The following is a 17,966-nucleotide window of genomic DNA, read 5'->3' as shown; positions in this document are numbered from 1 at the left end:
ATAATTTAATTGGGAGACTGTTTTTGTAGTTGCCTTGTCAATCTGTAGGAGAGGATTTGAGGCTTTCACTCAATCAGATTGAGGCATTTTATGAGCACATCTGTCTGCCTACTTAAGCTCAAGAAAGGAGAGTAAGTTCCTCTGCACTATTCCAGTTTAAAATTTATGCTATTTCACACAAAACTACAGTAATAGATAAGTTTATTTAAGTAACTCACTATATAATAGAATAGTATTCACTAAAACAAAAATACAAACAAACAAACAAACAAACAAAAAAAAAAACAAGGAAAAAAAAAAAAAGGAAAAGAAAAAAGAAAGGACTGCAAGGAGAGGACAAACAACTGTATATTTATATTTACAGCCTCCAAAGCAAAAACCAGGACTTCCAGCAGGCAACGAGCTTTGCTGAAATGATGGCAACAGCCCCCAGGAGCAGGAGCCCTGCCCGTGCAGTGAACAGGACTGCAGCTCTGCAAAGCTGCTTGAGGTGAGCCAGGTCTGTTTTCACTCAGGAGAAGAGGATTTTTCTGCTGACTGACCCAGGCTGTAAGAACAAGCTTATTACTAACTTTCTAAAAACCCTTAAATATTTTTACTTTTTAGGGAGGCTGCTTTTTCATCTGAGTGAAGTGAATGCAAGGCAAATGAAATCTCTCCATTCAAGTTCTTTCAGACTCATTCCTTTTTAAATTAATTTTGGCTGTGTGACAGCTTCCCTTTCCTGTCCTGTTGCTCTTTCAGATCTCACTTTTCCCCCCACGAGCTGTCAGAGCTCTGTTTTCACTCCCTGGCTGTCACTTCTTAGTGCAAACCCCAGATCACAGACTCTACCCCACAAGCCCTTTTTCCTTTCTTCCCCTTGGACTGTGCTTACAGATTCTCATCTTACTAAAACACAGTGGAAAAAGACCACTCCTCGTTTTGACTCCTGTGTTTATGCTGCAGTTACAGAATGCCTGAGGAGAGGCAGAGGAGATGTGTGGCTGCTTGGATCTGCATGTTGAAGGCCAGGATGCTTCAACACTCACAGAGACAAAAGTATCAAAGAATTTGAAGTACTCATTGTACTAATTTAAGGACTGATTTGACCCCAGCAGGTCATTTTCAGTGACTGTGCTGGATAAGCACCTGGAAGGTACAAAGCCTTGACTCAGGCTGAAATATGTGACTCAGGGTGCCAGGCTCCCTGCACTTGTGTCTGACAACAATCAAAAATCCAGTGTACTGCAGGCCTTCAGAATTCCTCCCACTACTTGGATGTGGTCTGTAGGACACTATGGAAAGCTCATATTGTGACAGGTCTGCAGAAGCTCTTTACTGGATCGTGGCACACTTGTTGTACGTGAAGATGACTCATTTCCAGCCTCTTGAATCACACCTTTAAAAGACTCCATTTGGGACCTGGATCTGAAAGTATTTTGGTGTATTAGTAAAATATTTCTTGTCTGTGAAATTCTGTTTTGAGGCATTCTCATGAATCAAATCACTTGAATCACTTTGTCCTTAACTTCTCTCCCAGCTATTTCTCTGTGAGACTATTTAAAGCAAAATAAAATAGAAATTTTGATTCAACTTTGTTTTGTTTTTTTTTTTTTCCTTCACATTCTCTGGTGCTAGTCCACATACTATACCTTTTTCCCCTCAAAATACCTGGCTTATATATTCAATTTAATAATGACAATTGCATTCAACTAAAACAGAAATATTATGATGTTAACCTCCTATTACTGGCTTAAGGGAGACAGACTTGTAGACATACAAAGAAATGATGTTCTTTAAGTGTTTGGAAACTCCTAAACTATTATAGGAGAAAGAATCTTTCCAATCTCATGACCATGTTCAAGTATTGGCCAAAATTCTAGACATTAATGTGATGACAAAACTATTTTTCAGCGAGTAAAGGCAACCTAAAAGGATAGCAGAGCATAGCAACATCACAGCCTTCTTAAATCACAACTGAACTACTTTTATGATCTTGGCTGACCTGAATAGGGAGCCTTAATGGTTACTCAGTTAAACAGTTTCAGAGTCTTCATCTGGATTAACCTACAAGTGTCACTCTAGTCTAGAACTTCTCGGAAAACACCAGAAAAAAAAAAAAGAGAAAGAAAAAAAACCAAAAAGAAATAAAACCCCCGAAGAAAAACAAAATTACCCTTGTTTTATAAAATAGTCCCATGAGATGCCCCCCAGTTAAATTCACTGTGTTTTGTATTCTTACCCTCCCTGACCCAGTGATGTTGTATTTGCAGACATAAATATCATAAACTATATATTTCAATTCTGTGAAGTTTTTCAGACTCACAAGAACATGATAAAAACTCTTGAAACCCCCTATACTCCAAGTCCACATTTAATGTCCTAAGCCTGTGATGCCCCAAGCGAGCAGACACAGCCTCTCCATTACTGTGGAATCTCCTTTTGTCTGAGGACATTTTGAAGCTCCCTGGCCATTTACTTAAATTCTTGGGGCAGAGTTCCCATCTCCTGATACGGTTACATCCCTCCTTTTTGAATCAGGACCATTGGGAGGAACCAGAGCACTTGGTGTGTGTCAATTGATGCTCCTGTTATCTTGCTGGGATTTTGCTGCTGTGTATTACACTTCCAGCACTGCGATCAGCAGCATGAGAGGGCAATGTATAACATATTCAACACGCTGCACGCTGGAAGTGCAATCGGTTCTGCACCCAGTAGTACAAAACTACTGAAATGTTTTTAATAGTTCATTCTCATTTTTAAAGAAAAAAAAAAAATTACATACTGGATTACAAATTCATGCTTTGCTTGTGAGAAGAGGACATTCTGTGATTCTTGACTAGAGGGGTTCATGGAGGAACAATGCATGCTAAATTAACTAAAGAGCCCAAATTCCCATCAGTTCAAACAGGAAAGGAGAGAGGAAGAGAGTTTTGTTTTCCTGCACATCTTTTTAAGATCAATTCTTTTAACTCCAAATTTAGAACTGCTTGGAACAAAGCCTAGTTGAAACAATTAAATGATTTACTATTGTTTAAAAATAAATATGACTCCAGAGTATACTTTAAAAGTACTTCTGTGGTTATTTTATTCCTTTTAATTTTTTTTTTTAATTTAGAGGGAGAATAATTCTTCCTCTATATTTCTGTCACCAAAAGGACAAAGAACAACTCAGGCTCTGTTAATTAACAGTGGAAAAATATTCCTTGACTTTGAAATGATTTATTAAACTATTACATGGTATTTCAAAAGAGGAGGATTAAAAATATATGGTGTTACTAATGTATGTACATAAACCGATGCTTAAGTAAATGAGGAGTATATCACAAGAAAGGCATGACTTGGAAGTGGCATCAGTTTCTCTCTGTTTTCAATTACATGTATTCCAGGCCAATTCCCATGGCACAGTTTTCAGGGGAGGAGAAAAGAAGATGTACTCTGTGCATTAGCAAAAGCCAAAATATTAAAGGGAATTCTTTTGTTGACATGAGGGCCCTTGCATGATCAATATGGAAGTTCTACATTTGGGGTGCTTGAGTAAAACCAGGTGGGAGCAGGCAAGGATGTGTCTTCAGACCTATGGCACAACTCTGCCACCCAGCCCCAGGAACAGACATGAGCCTGCTCCAGCCTTTGTCCTGGACACCTTCCCTGACCCAGGACACCTCTTTTCCAAGAGGTCTTGCTGTGCTTCTTTCCCATCTGCCTGGGATAAATGTTGGCTGGCAAGCCAAACAGGATCATGCTTGGGCTCTTTTTTGTGGAGACACATTCCCTTCCCACACTCCAGCCAGCCATGTAGGATCAGCATTTATTAATCAGACAGACTGTGTCTGGTGAAAATGAAAATGCAAGCACAACCCCACAAGATGTGATTATTTGTCAGCTTGTCACTCCACGATAGAAAGAACTGGCTGCAAGTTAGTTTCTTGTGCAATTTCTCTGTCTGATAGAGACGTGTTTTGCACAACAAGCAGCACTCTTTGGATCGAGTGCACACCCAGCCACTTGTGAGCACACCAGGTTTTGTTTCTCAGTTTTCAGAGAATCGAGTCCTGCATTAAATTCAACCTGCCCTTGCAATCCACAGGAAGGACACACTAGCTTCCACACTTGAGAGAACAGAGGTTGAATGGCATGGCCATTTAGAACACCTCTGAGGTAAAAAGATTTAGTGACTACTGAAAACTGTGGTTCTACACATGGAAATCACTGAGGTAACAATTTTTACCATGAACTTGCTGAGCAACAAAATCATTTTTCTTCCAAATGAAAATTCAAAGCTGTCTGTAGACAGCAAATCCAGCACCACCTTTAATCAGGACTTGCTTGTCATGAGCAACCAGTGTGCAGCAGCTGGCACCAACACATGGTCCCTTTCACAACTTCAGACCTCTATTAAGTCCAGAGAGGTTAAACAGTCCTTCTGTAGCATTTGAGAACACAAGGAACTGAACAAAATTCATACTTTGTAATTTAAACTCCACTGAAGTTTAAGTTGTGAGAACAATGAATTATATTAGTAATAAATAATAACTTGTTATTAGTGGCTGCTTAGAAAACTTTAAAATGGAAAAAATATTAATCTAAAAATAAATGCTTTATTTTTCAGTGAAATACAGGAAAAAAAGAGAAGTGTATATTTTATTTTCTCAGCTTTTGAGGACAGTTCTAAGAATGTCTCTTAAGATGAGTACAAAATTTTGCTTTGTTCCTTTGGCTCCAGATGGCTCTGTCTGAGCAGGGGTGTTGGGCAAACTGACCTCTGGAGAGCCTTTCCAACTTCAACCTCCCTGTGCTTCTGTGAGATGGTCAAGTGAAAGTCAAAACTTTTCCCAAGTATTTCCTTCCCCTGCTTCAAATTAATCCACCTAATTTGATCCTTGAAGTCCTGAGCTCCTCTGGTGTAACATAAAGTACTTGCATGAGATTCTGACAGAAAACTTTCAAACCCAAGGATATAACACTTCCTCTCCCATTCCCAAGACATTGCTGTTCTTTAGTTTCAAGTCCTCTCTCCACCCCTAGAAACTGCATCTGCCTTAAATCAACTACTGCATGGGTGGTGGAGTTTTTTTAGTTGGTTTTGGTTTTATTCTCATAGAAAGGGATACAGTATCAAAGGAAATAAGTACTGAAGATTTTTATTTCACATAGTCCTTTTTCCAATTTGAAAAAATTTACCCCCGTGAGCAAAGGAAGGTACACTGCCTAAATGTGCTGTGGTGATACCAGGCAATAAATGCAATGCAGATATATTTTTTCCCCGCTTCTTGCCACAGGTAAATATTTGTTCTGCAGTGTTACATTTCTAGAGCATTTTGTAGAAGGCAAGGTTTTCACATTACCCAGACACCCTCCTTTCCCAGACGCTTACATACAGCCCTACTAACTTCCCACTATTCAAAACATGCAAACTGAGATAAATTGGGTAAATGGAACTATTGACATTAATAGGAGAAATCTTATTTATTATTCCTTAAACTTTACATCTGTAAGGTCTTGTTTGAAAGAATTTTAATTTAATCATGCTACTGGAAATCCTTTTAAATATTCTACCATGATAGGATGTGTTCTCTCTTTTGTTTGTCTCCCCATTAATTGTCTTTCATGATAATTCATTGTTTGAATCTGTAATGTATTGCTGCTATTGCTCATAATACTTTGAGGAAAAAAAACAAACAACAGGATCACAGATTTTTTCAATAAAATAAACATTAGTGAACTCCACTGAATGTCACCCTCGGGGCAACAGGGAAACAAGCTTGAACATGAAGCAATCACTTGCAAAACATTACAGGAAAATACAGCTATTGATGCCTTTAAAAGGAACTAAGAAAAGTAAATGCAAGAACTTTATTGGCAATATATGAAACTATACTGTAACTCAAAGCTGTGTCTCAAGGTGGCTTTTGTTTTAGCTTCCAATATATCATATGCATATGGCCCTATGCAGAGAAAAGAAACCAAAACCCAACAAAACCCTCACACTCTTGGACAACATATGTTCTAAATGTCATTGACTGTTTCTATATTCCTCTTGCAGATTTTCTTCTTTTAGTTGCTTGAAGTTATGCCAATCTCAGATCAACTAAAGAGATTTAGAGAGAAAACTTATGGAATTAATTATTTCAAGTAGGATGACATCTCCACTCAATGTACAGAATACACTAGAAGCTTAAAGACAATACAAGGCAAATGACCCTTCATTTGCATTTTTTATTGTATTAATTACTATTCTTTTCAACAGTTTGAAAATAGAAAATCCAGCACACAGACCACAACAAATTAAGTAACTTTTGGTACTGCTCATGGTTTTGGCACTGGCATGATAAGAAAGTCGATTTAGTTTTAATTTTTAATTACATTGACAAAAATAATCACTTCACTGCTTGATCATTCAATCTTTTTATTTTATACTTGGAAATATATAAAATATTCACCAAATCTTGTCTGTCACCACAAGCCCAATGGAAGTTTGTTTCCTAGACTGATAAGTTATCTTAGTGAAGGCTATTTCACTCCATGAATCAAAAGATTTTTACTCCGCAGCAAACTCAGAAGCTGAGAACTGTCTTGTATTGGCAACTTCCATGTGTCACATAAATAGATTAAAATTGGTAAAAAGCCCCATCTTTTAAAGTTGCAAGGCCTCCTTTGCTTAAGGAATGTGACATCACATGCCAAAATTTGAACCATTTAATATTTCATGAAGATAGTGTAACAAAAAAAAAAAAAAGATAGGGTTAATACTATTAACTCAACTAACTCAGACGCTCCTTTTCTATTGAGGTGAACCTTGGTTTTGGGGGTAATAAGCAAGATTTTATACTTCTATCAAACATACTTCAAAGTAATACAAGAGGCATTTAGAGTGACAACAACAAACAATCCGTTCTCAGGAGTGACTCCCAACATGAGAGCACCCCAGTAAAACCTGATACAGAACACAGGACAAGCTGCTTGGGATCACCACAAGCCAGAGTGCAGTTTTGAGAAATGCCCTGTACATATCCCAGCTTCACTCCCGAATACTGGCTAGTGCCATAGCTACACTTTTGCTACTACATAATTATTGACAGGTTGGAAGAGAAGGAAACTTCCTCTTTTTTTTTCCTTATCTAGTAGCTCCCAGTGTTAATCCCCAGCTGAAGAATTGAAATCAGCCCACCATCATGATACTTGATTATTTAGACAATATTACTCTATTTCCAACCTTAAAATAGTTTGCATCCTAAGCTTTGCTATGGGTAAATATCTTATTCCTAAACTGAATGCATAGTCTTTTCTTGTTTGGTTGCCAGTTCAGTGTATTAATTAAAATTTTAAACAAATTAATGTAATAATTTCAATTCTGCCATATTTTGCATGTCAACAATCAGGAGCCACATTAAAAAAAAAAACTCAAACAAAAAGCCCCCAAAAGTACCCCAGAAAATTACTGGCAGAACCATGTCCCTAAACCAGACTTCAGATGTATTCAAAATCCAAAACCAAGAGTCAGCAAAAAGACCTGACTCAAGTGGAATGGTCACTCATGTTCTGATACACTGCCTAGAAAATCTATTTTAAAAAAATTACTAATTATTGTAATTATTATAAATCTCCCTTTCCTCAATAGCCAGATGGTGATATTAAACCACAGATTCAGTCCCTAACAACATTTGCTTAAGTGACTCACCACCACACTTTCCTTGTTGCATCATCAAGATTCTGCTGGGGATTACATGTATGAGCTTTATGTAAATATTTGAAGACAGGTTCAAAATGTACTGTTAGAATTTTGTTTTATTTTACAGAACATTGCAATAGTCACACTCCCTGGTGGCAAGTACCTGCAGGGAATAGGAAGACTTCAGTCACACTCAGCTTTTGAAAACTCCTTTTCATATAAGCTAGGTGGAAGCAGCGCTTTTGATCCAAAGTTCAGGTGCCAGCAGGGAAACATTTCTGACAGATCAGCTGGGTTAGCAGGCTCACTTACAGCTGCTACATGGATGATGGCAGTGGCAGGAGGAGCAAGTGCCATGGCACAGGACTGCAGTGCTGCTTCAAGGCACAGCCCAGTAAGAATTCACAGAAAAATAAGAGAAAAATAAAAGAAAAATAAGAAAAACTCTAAATCTGAACACATTCAAAGCAGGAATTTATTAATCTGAAGAGGTTACTGTTTATGGATAATGCATTTACATGAGGTTGCTGTTCCTTGATAATGCATTTACGTTTTCAACTGACAGCTCAGCTTTATTAACAGGGAAAAAAAAAAACTATTTCTGTTTACTTAGCTGCTTATTTATTTGCTTGACCAAAACCTAACAGAATGTTAAGCCATCTAGTTAACATGCATCAAAGGAAACTGGTTATCAGTACAAATAGAAGACATGCAACTTGTGAATGTTTTATTTACTATATTAACACAGGCTAGCACTGCTTCACTTCAATAGTGCTTCACAAGCATCTTGATTTAGAAGAGGGCCCTAAATTCAACTACAGCTTCTTTGTAACTGATAAAATAAAAGCAGGCCAAAGAAGCTACTAGATATTATATACACAATTTGAAACATTCCATATTTTTGGCATTTGTTCACCAAACTTCAGAAGCACATAATAGCACAGAATATTTTACTTTTGTATTCCAAATCAAAAACTGAGCTCTCTAATGCTTAACTTCCGAAGAGTTGGCATTGTAAAATGCAGAGTTTTTCTATACCTGTCTTAATATTTGTTAAGTTGCTCAATTATACTCTCTCAAAGCTGCTCTAAGAAGAGACTTGGTCCTTCAAGGTGAAAAGATTTAAGTTTAGGCTCTGCAGGCTCAAGCAAGCTGCTGTTTTCTTCATGTGAATTGCAACAGTATTGGCAATGAAAGCATGGCCACCTCCTCTGCATAGCTTACACTTGGGCAGAAAATTAGGAGCATGATGATTGTAAAGATTGTCCTTCTCCAACCAAGGGATTTTAGTCCCAAGGATTCTCTAAACTAGACTGATTACTGACTTAAATTGAAATAAATTCTGACTCCCAAAACTACATTTTTTGATACAATATTGAGAAAAACAGGAATTTTAACTTAAAAGCCAGCATAAACCTAAGCAGGCACCATCTTTTCTACAATATTCAGTGATAGAACTACAGCACTTAGGGATAGATTACATTTGCAAGTATGTACTGGTCAAGCATATCAAGTTTCTTCTCGAATTAAAGTCCAAATCAAGCTTTCCCCTCCCACCCCCCAAATATTTTTGTCCCATTAATTTGCCTGCTTTATTGCAAAAAATTGTCCAGAATACAGACAACATACTGGAGAGAAGAACTAAAACAAACAAACAAAAAACCCCAACGAACAACTAAAAGCAAAAATCTGAATTTGGTTAGTTGTTTGATCCGACACCAACTACACTTTTCAAGGTATCTATCTGTACTCTGGCTATGTAAAAACAAGTACAGTAGAGACACACCTACATGGCACGACAGAGTTCTGCATACTAGGAGTAAGACAGACCTGCATTTTTGTTCTTTAAGGTCACATATCAGTTTTGGGATGCAACACAGACTTCACTGGCCTGAACTACAGCTGCAGTAAGAGATGTCAGACTCTCAACAGCCCCAGCAACTCATTAGCATTGAAACAAGTGCAGTGAATCAGATAAACCTACCTTAAGTCAAAGTTGGTGTAATAGCCCCACTGACCACTGCACTTTTACAGAATAATAGTTTGAAATATGATTGCACAAAACTGGAAAAGTATTTGGATACATGGAAAATTGTACAATTCAGCTCATTAAAATTTTACAGTATTTCTGGTTTCAAGGATAAATACAAAGCTTGACACATATTCATATGTGGTGATTTTTTGAAGGGTAGATGGAAAGGGAGCATGAAAGACAGAATGGAGTTGTCTTCTACTGAGAGTAGCAGAAGAGCCTTTTACTTTCCCTGTGAAAAGCCACTTGAATTCTGCAGCTGAGATTGAAGCAGCTAGCAGGGGTTTGCATGTGGAAGGGCTTGATTTGTGAATTATGTAAGAATTCACAAAGTACTGGGCAGGATCCAGATGTAACAGTGCCAGCTGCTTTCCACCATTCCTTATAGTATCATACCTTTAGTGGTTAACAGGGGGTCACAGAACAGCGGGCTACTGTCAAATGCAGTTTTAAGAGTGTTTTGCCTTAAAAAGGCCTAATGAAGCATGAAGTGAGAGATTTGGGGGTAGTGAACAAAACCTACCTGCCCTGAATGAGTGAAAAAGTATTTTAAATGGCTTCTATTGGAAAAGATAAAAAGAGTTACATGTGCATTCAAAAAAGATGTAGCACTCAGGACAAATGAACAAAAACTCAGCCACATGGCTGGGGTATGAATAAGATACCAAACAAAATTCTTTCTTGTTGCCATTAAAAAATTTCCTGTGTTTTAACTGAAAATTTATTTTGATTCATGACAAAGACATGAATAAAATCTTGCCAGGGCTCATTGCAGTGTTCCTTCACTTTCCATTAGCAGTCTCTTGAAGCACATGACATGGTGGTTTACAAGAGAAAAACATCAATGCACAGAATTTATAATGAAGCCAGGCAGAAAAAAAATCCATCTTTAAAAAGTGAACCCCTAACTAGCCCAAACCGTATCCAGTAGGTTCTATGACTATGTAATTATCACCATATTATGATACCTAGGTGGTAAGAAATAAAATACATTTGACCCAAGAGAAGGAATTTAAACAGCTAAACAAATTTTGTTAAAAATGAACTTTTCAAGTTTTGATGGAAGATGAAATAAAGGGTAAGTCAGTAGACATTGTAAAAATATTTTTCAATGCTTAAAGAAACATTGAACTGAGTGTTCTGGACAGTGTTCAGGTCATTAAGTTGTTAAAATGCCAAAGGAATTAGAGTCATATAATCAAAGTTTAATGAGAAGTTCAAATTAACACTTTTGATTATTGGTGCACTACCTGAAATGGTTTAGAAAATGTACCTTTGGTGCTTCTTCGACACCATCTGAAATCTGTTCCAATACTTGCATCTTGTTCTGGAAAGGATTAAAATGTGAAAAGAAGGAACAATTGTTTTTCTGCTACTTTCATCTCCCCTTCACCATTTTCTTGGATGAAGAACCCCAATCTCCTTCCAGCATAAATGGAAGCAAACTAGATTTAAACATTTGAAAAGATATAAAGGTTTATTAAATGAATCCAGATTTGACAGATATTACATTAAATTAAACAGCAATAAAGTTTTACTAGGGTTTATGTACAGATCACAGTGATTTTTCATTGTGCAATGAGGGCTGACTTTGTAACTTGAACAGTACTTACACATGAGCTACAACAAGCAACCAGCAACACACAACATTAGCCCAGGTGAACCTCGCAAGTCGAGCAGTCCAAACTGATTATGCAGCACACAAATGCCTGCTACCACTATCACTACGTTCTACACAACAGAGTATTTATAAAGCAGTCAAGGTTTGCCATAGAAAAGTGCAAAACATGGGAAGTCTGTACACAGTACAGTACAAGAAGGAATCATGCTACAGTCATTGAAAGCTGAAAAATAATTCTATAGCATAGGAAGCACTGCATCACAACTCTTCTGAATGGCAAGCAGATGGGCTGAGGAACAGCCATATCTTCATTGCTTTCAAAACTGTAAAATCCCTGTTTATCCATTTAAACATAGTTTAGTACCTATATTTGATCCATAACAATGTCTTTCTACAGTGGAAGATCACATTAGTTAAAGCTCAGTAGCACACATATTCATTGATCAAGCTCATTTACAGGAAAATCTACAGCATGTTCTTCATTTAAATCATGAAGCATTTATATCATTTGGTTACAAGGCAATCGAGTTTACAATTCATGTTTATCACTTAAAACCTCAGACTGGGCAATTAAAAATATATATATATAAAACTCAAAAATAAAGGTTGTTTTTTTAATGTTTAACATTCTTGTTCACTGATGTAGAATATCCAAGGCCTATGGGCTCTCTTGCAAGACAACAGTCCTTATGCAACAGTCTATATGCAACAGCACACATTAACAGAAAGAATCAAAATAAAATGAACTTCAGAGAACACCCTACTTGAATAGGAACTAAAAAAATCTTCTAGTCTTCTTTAAAAAAACCCATAAATCCAGAATTCCTAGTGCAGTGTTTACCTGCATGAGCACTCAGACAGAACTACATTAGCGGGCCATGAAGTCCCAGTAAAGACTTAAAGCAGACTCACTTGTGCAAATAAATAAAACAGCCAGGTAATAACACCTCATTAAGTCCAGGACTGTAGAGAAAATAACTGATCGCTTAAAATAATGCTTCAAAAATGTTTTGGTTTTACTTTTTACTTCAGTATTTTAATTTAAAAAAACCTGAAAGCAGTTTTGTACTAGAAAGCATGCTGATGAGGTTGGTAGTTAGGCATAGGTACACATGGCTCGGAAACAATGTAAAGTCAGTGGATTATCATTATTAATAACATTGTATTCACTACATTAGTCTCCATCATAATGAGTGTCAGTGCATCCACTGCCAGCAATGGATAAAAGTCATAGAAAGAAAATTCACTATTTCCTGTTGTTCAAGCATTCAAAACTTCTAACCGCCACTGAGGTAAATTACTCGATTTCAACTTAATTTACTCAGATCTGAAGACTTAAACACAGAGCAGCTTTGAAATTTGAAGAAAAATCCTATATTTAGCACACTTTCTTGTAGTATGTAAATTTTCTAATAAGAAATGGATGTATGTATTCAGAGTCCATAAAATACCATACACTTACACATCAAGAAAACTCTCCAACTGCTTGCTCCCCCTTACACAAAGTAAGCTGAGTTTCATGTGTTTCAGTTTTTCCAATTGATTTAGAATAACTAATTCCACAGATACAAACATAGTGGGCCAGATTCATCTTTCCAAGAGAATAAGGTACTTACACTAGGTTAAAACTGTAATTTCCTATGGATTGTCCTGTATTTCATTATACATTCCTACACAATATTCACTGAGTGGCAGCTGCGGCCATCAACTTACAGAACATCAAGACAGCTTTGTGATATTCCAGAATTTTCATTTTGAAATATCCTGATTTTTTTACACATCGTGCATTTTTGACAAGAGTTATACAATCTCTTTAAGGAAGATTTGCTTTATGAAGAAATAATCTAATATCCTAGAAGTTACAGGTTCTCAATAGCACTTCTGTACTGTTTAAACAAAAAAAAAAAAATTGAGATCACTTTTCCACAAGGAGACTCCAGTAACAGATCTGCAATAAAATCATAAATATGGTAATTTCAGTAGCAATTACTAGAATGCCTACTTGGTAGGCATTCAGGATTTAGTTTAGAAAAACAAATCTTCAGCCTACAGTTCTTATAGCTTTCAGATCAAAAATACGGAGAGTAGTTTTTGGAAAACACTGTCTGTATGATCTAATCAAACAGTATTATGTAGAGCCAGAAGTCATACTAGTAGACCTTCAGAGAGCTGATGTGTTCTGAGAAGAAAAAAAGGCCTAAATATAATATGGTAATTTCACTAGAAGTTATCTAAACTGACAACATCCTAAAAAATGCCATTGTGTTTTTTGTAATTGAAGCACTTCAAAATCAACTCCCTTATATTAATACAAGTTTCACAATATGAAACATGAAAAAAAACCTAAAAAAAGACATTCTGCCTAGTATTCAATCTACCTTCATGTTTTTGTGCATTCATATATAGAGATACATACTTATGCACATACTGATATTTAGTGCTACTTAAAAATAAGCAATATTGCATATACTTCCAAAAAAGTGTGCTCAAGCTGCTAGAAAGATGTTAACACAGGATGAAAAAAGAGACTCTCTGCATCTAGGGTTTGAACTCTGTACATATGAAATTGCTGGCAGCAGGGACTAGGACAATTTCAAAAAAGGAGGAGGAGAAAAATAAGGCTGTACTAAATATTCAGTCTTCCCTCTGATATTCTGAAGTGTTCAGCATACAACAACAACTATTTCGCTAATGAAAAAGGTCTGTTATGGCTCATGCTTTACATTTGGAGATGACAACAAACTTGTGAGGGAAGAACTCCTGTCAGAGCCAGTTAAAGCCCTTTTATCAGGATGGACTGACTTGCATGTTTACAGTGAGTTTTCATGTGAGGAATCTCATTTCAGACAGGGTATTATCACTCAAAATTCTGGTTTTCAAAAAGACTTAATTGCAACAGAACTTCTTAAATTAGCCTTTAAGATACATCTTTAACGACAATAAAACATGCCCTGGTCTTTCTGCTTTCAAGTACTATGGTTGTAAGTGTGAGGCATTGGAAATTTTAGGTACAAATCTTTTTTAAAACGTAATTATTTCTGTTTTTTACAAAGAATTATAAAATGTATATAAGATGATGAAAAACTCATTTATCCTTTTTTAAGACTTTTATTCCTAAAGAACTTCTTGAAAAACATTATTTGAAAAATAAAAATCATAGACTCTGCAAAGTACAAAAATTTACATCTTTGCACAATTCCTGTGCTTTAGCTGTATTGTATCCATTATATACATATATACTAATTTGTGCTTTTAATTACACAACTTTAGTATAAACTTATAAAATTAAGTCTATGAGTTAACTATGCAAAAAGGATCTGGGAATAGCAGGAAACTTAATTCAACCATAAGTTAAAAAAAAAAAAAATCCTAAAAATATCATTTTAATTAGTCTACTTCAGAGCAGACTACCATTATTACAATTTAATAAACTAAGGTCAAATGTTTACAGCAAAAAATTATTCCTGCCTGCCTCCATATTTTTTGACATTTACTAATACACATATCTGAATGCAGTATCATTCTTAGCCACAAAGAAAATCTTCCTTTATATCTGAACTCCATTGTTCTTCAGACTTGCTCTTAGCACTTCAATTTCCTTCCAGTTTCTAAGACAAAAAAAGAGAACACAAAACTCAAGGTGGACTATTTGAACTCAGTAATAAGTATCAACCTATCACATTTATAAGAGAGAATATCTAGGGTACAGAATTAATCTGACAACCTTATTCCTCTAGAGTAGTAAAACCTTAGAGTTGAAAACTATCACATTTCCTTATCTGTCAAATCATTCTAGGTATTTCTTTTTACACATTATTTAAAAAAATTTAAGGACAGAAGGACTTAAATATTTGTAAGCAAATAAACCTTCATGAATGTAGAAAACCAAATCCTGTGAGGCGATTTTTGTCACCTCAAGCCATTATAAATCAGAAAATGTAATTCTGCATATGGTTCTCACTCACAGGTCTGCAATGTTTTCAAGGGCACTCTTGACATTTGGACATACCTTGTTGAGTGTAGATGTTACACTCAGAAGTTCTTGAAAATTTCTAGATCTTTAGGAGGTACCGGAGGTGTCTTGTTCCAGTCATCTTCAGGATAAGCTTCAAAATTGGAAGTATCCCCATCATTGGATACTTTGGGCACTATGGGAGGCTAGTCAGAAGAAGCACAACAAAAATGTTAGTAGTTTCCTCAATGAGCTCCTCTCCATCATACTATTCTGTAAAAGCTCTATTAAACAAATGGAGTACAGATTTACTGTTCACCTGTTCCCTAATAATGAATGGCACGAGAGAGAGAAACTTGCAGCAACACATACACATTCCTACTTTTTGTCAATTTTAGACTTAAATAATGTGGCTAAAAGACACTTAGATAATTAATACACTTAATATAGATACCTATTTTATTGAGAGCACTAGCTTCCTTTCAACTAAGAATCTTCATAGCAGCATGGGAAACTGCTACCATATTGAAGGTAGCCTCCTCTTCACTGCTTTCAAATAGATTGATTGCTTTTAAAGAGGTTGAAATTACTAACTTCTGTCTACCAACTGTGTTTTTTCCTAACCTAGCAATAAATTCAAGCAGGTAAAGAAATTGCTTCCCCATAACTCATTTCAAAAGGATGGTTATAAAAGCATCTTAATTCAAACAGACTGTTTTTATGAAACTTGAAGGTGCCAAGAGAAGTATCAGGTTATTTTTGTTTTCACAGAGGATCCTTTCAATTTCTAGCATTGCTCATCAGCTTTAGAGTACAGTTTTAACTTGTCTGAAATCCTATATTGAGAATGCTCTGTGCTTCTGGCCACAGACTACGAGATAAAGATCCCTTCAGGAACATTTCACTAATTGCAGGTATTAATGAAGGGCAAACCCCCTTTCCTCTCTCAAGGGACATTCATCTCTATTCTCTTCTCAGCAACTGAGAGCTTAATTATCATGCTGAATCCAACAGAACACTTTAGAATGAGAAAACCCTATGGATGATCACTGAACTGGCTCCAAGTTATACCACAGATAGAATTATAAAGTATAGCAAAATGCTATTCTGCACATCTTCAAAAAGATAAAAGTCTGGCTTCCACTAGCTTATGAGATCTTATTTGATCTTATGGGCTTTTCAAAATGATGTCATCATCAGTTGGTTTTCAATGGGAAAGACAGGTCCCTGTATGATAGTACTTCTAACCTTCAGCCAAAAGCAGAGTCCTAATTTTGTGTCTGGCAGTCACAGTAATACTGCCCAGATGGTGAGGAAAATGTGCAGAATCTGCTCTGCCCTTGAGAAATGTCTGCCCCACTGTGGGCAGCACCTGATACCCCCCCTCCCTGTAAGCATTTTGGCAGAAAAAAGAGAGTTTTGTGAAGCGACACATAGAAAGAAAAAAACAAGAGAGAAAGGATGATTAATGAAACAATTTTTTCCCTTTCAGCCATTGCTATTGTTTATATGATATTGATATTTAGGACCTTATTGGGACCATGAATCCATGCATAATTTATACAATAGACAAATTCACGCTTTTTACCAGGAAAATGGAGCATTGTATGCATTATTTCATATTTTCAATCTCTTCATCAGTATGAAATCATGAAAACTAATTCTATAAAGGCAGCTATAGTCTTCAAATAACCAAGTTAAATTCTGATCCACTTCACATCCCTACTCTAAAGTTTAATTAAGTACCACTTCATCTTCCAAGAGCTTAATGCAACCATCATAAAGATTAAGAAACAAGTTTTGTATTTATAGTAATCTGAATGCTATGGTGACTCTTTTTTGATTCATTTTTAAAATAAAAATGCCACATAAAGGATGTTTGGACCTGAGACATTTGATGGTACATCTAACAATAATTTTTAATACTATTTGTTTTTTATTGCTTTGATTGCCATATTCTGAGTTTATATATTATTAAACAAGTTATCATCCAGTTTGTGTTCTTTGCAAGTTTCGTAAACAGAATTTATAGTAAATACCTAGGAAAATGTGACTTCATTACAATGCATATACATAAAAATATCAACTGGTGGCAGTAATGATTAAAAATAAAACAAACCCACACATTTAAAACACTGTAAACTTATTTTTCTTAGAGAGAAAAGACATCTATAGCTTTGTATTAGATATCGTTTACAAGAATACATCAAGAAAATTAATATTGTCTCCTTTTTTTTTTCATTTTTGCAAGAACTCAAGGTATCTACCTGGAATTTAAGTGGAAGAAACTAATGCAAAGAAAATAAAAACAAATGTTTAATTTGTACTTGACTGACTGCATGTGGTAACTCAACCTCTGCTACAGAAAACCACTGCTGTAAGGAATTGTACAAGTTAAAACTCCGAGGAAGGAAAGAAAGAAAGCAGTTTTACTTCTAAAGTACTTTAAAAACATTTTGTAGTGTTGATAGCTTTTGCAAACATCTGCCCTCATATAATACTAGAATTCAGTGCTATAAAAAAGTCTGTTGGAATTACATTCATAAATCCTTCTCTTTCACCTTCCCTATTCCTCCTACTCCCATGTGCTCTACATTTTATTAAAACATTTACCTGAATTGAACTTGGTACAAAAATTTAAAGTCCAGAATAAAATACCTCCATATATGTAAGGACAAGGAAAAAAGAAAAACGAAATCAAACCAAC

The 17,966-nt window shown here is 35.9% G+C and overlaps 1 protein-coding gene across 1 annotated transcript in view; it reads right to left on the bottom strand.

The window, feature by feature from the left end:
* Positions 1–11,136: 11,136 nt before the first annotated feature.
* PRKX (protein kinase cAMP-dependent X-linked catalytic subunit) overlaps positions 11,137–17,966 on the bottom strand; it is a 56,096-nt gene continuing 49,266 nt past the window's right edge. Inside the window, exons 8-9 of the mRNA XM_071430587.1 lie at positions 15,317–15,465; positions 11,137–14,915 (exon numbers count right to left, since the gene is read on the bottom strand). Coding sequence (XP_071286688.1) covers positions 15,340–15,465 — 126 coding nt within the window. The 3' untranslated portion in view covers positions 11,137–14,915; positions 15,317–15,339. The remainder of the gene's footprint in view (positions 14,916–15,316; positions 15,466–17,966) is intronic.

Source organism: Agelaius tricolor, unplaced genomic scaffold, assembly GCF_023055355.1.
Source record: "Agelaius tricolor isolate 1412-34295 unplaced genomic scaffold, bAgeTri1.0.p SCAF_7, whole genome shotgun sequence".
NCBI classification, from domain to species: Eukaryota; Metazoa; Chordata; class Aves; order Passeriformes; family Icteridae; genus Agelaius; species Agelaius tricolor.
This window is presented reverse-complemented; position numbering and strand designations above follow the sequence as displayed.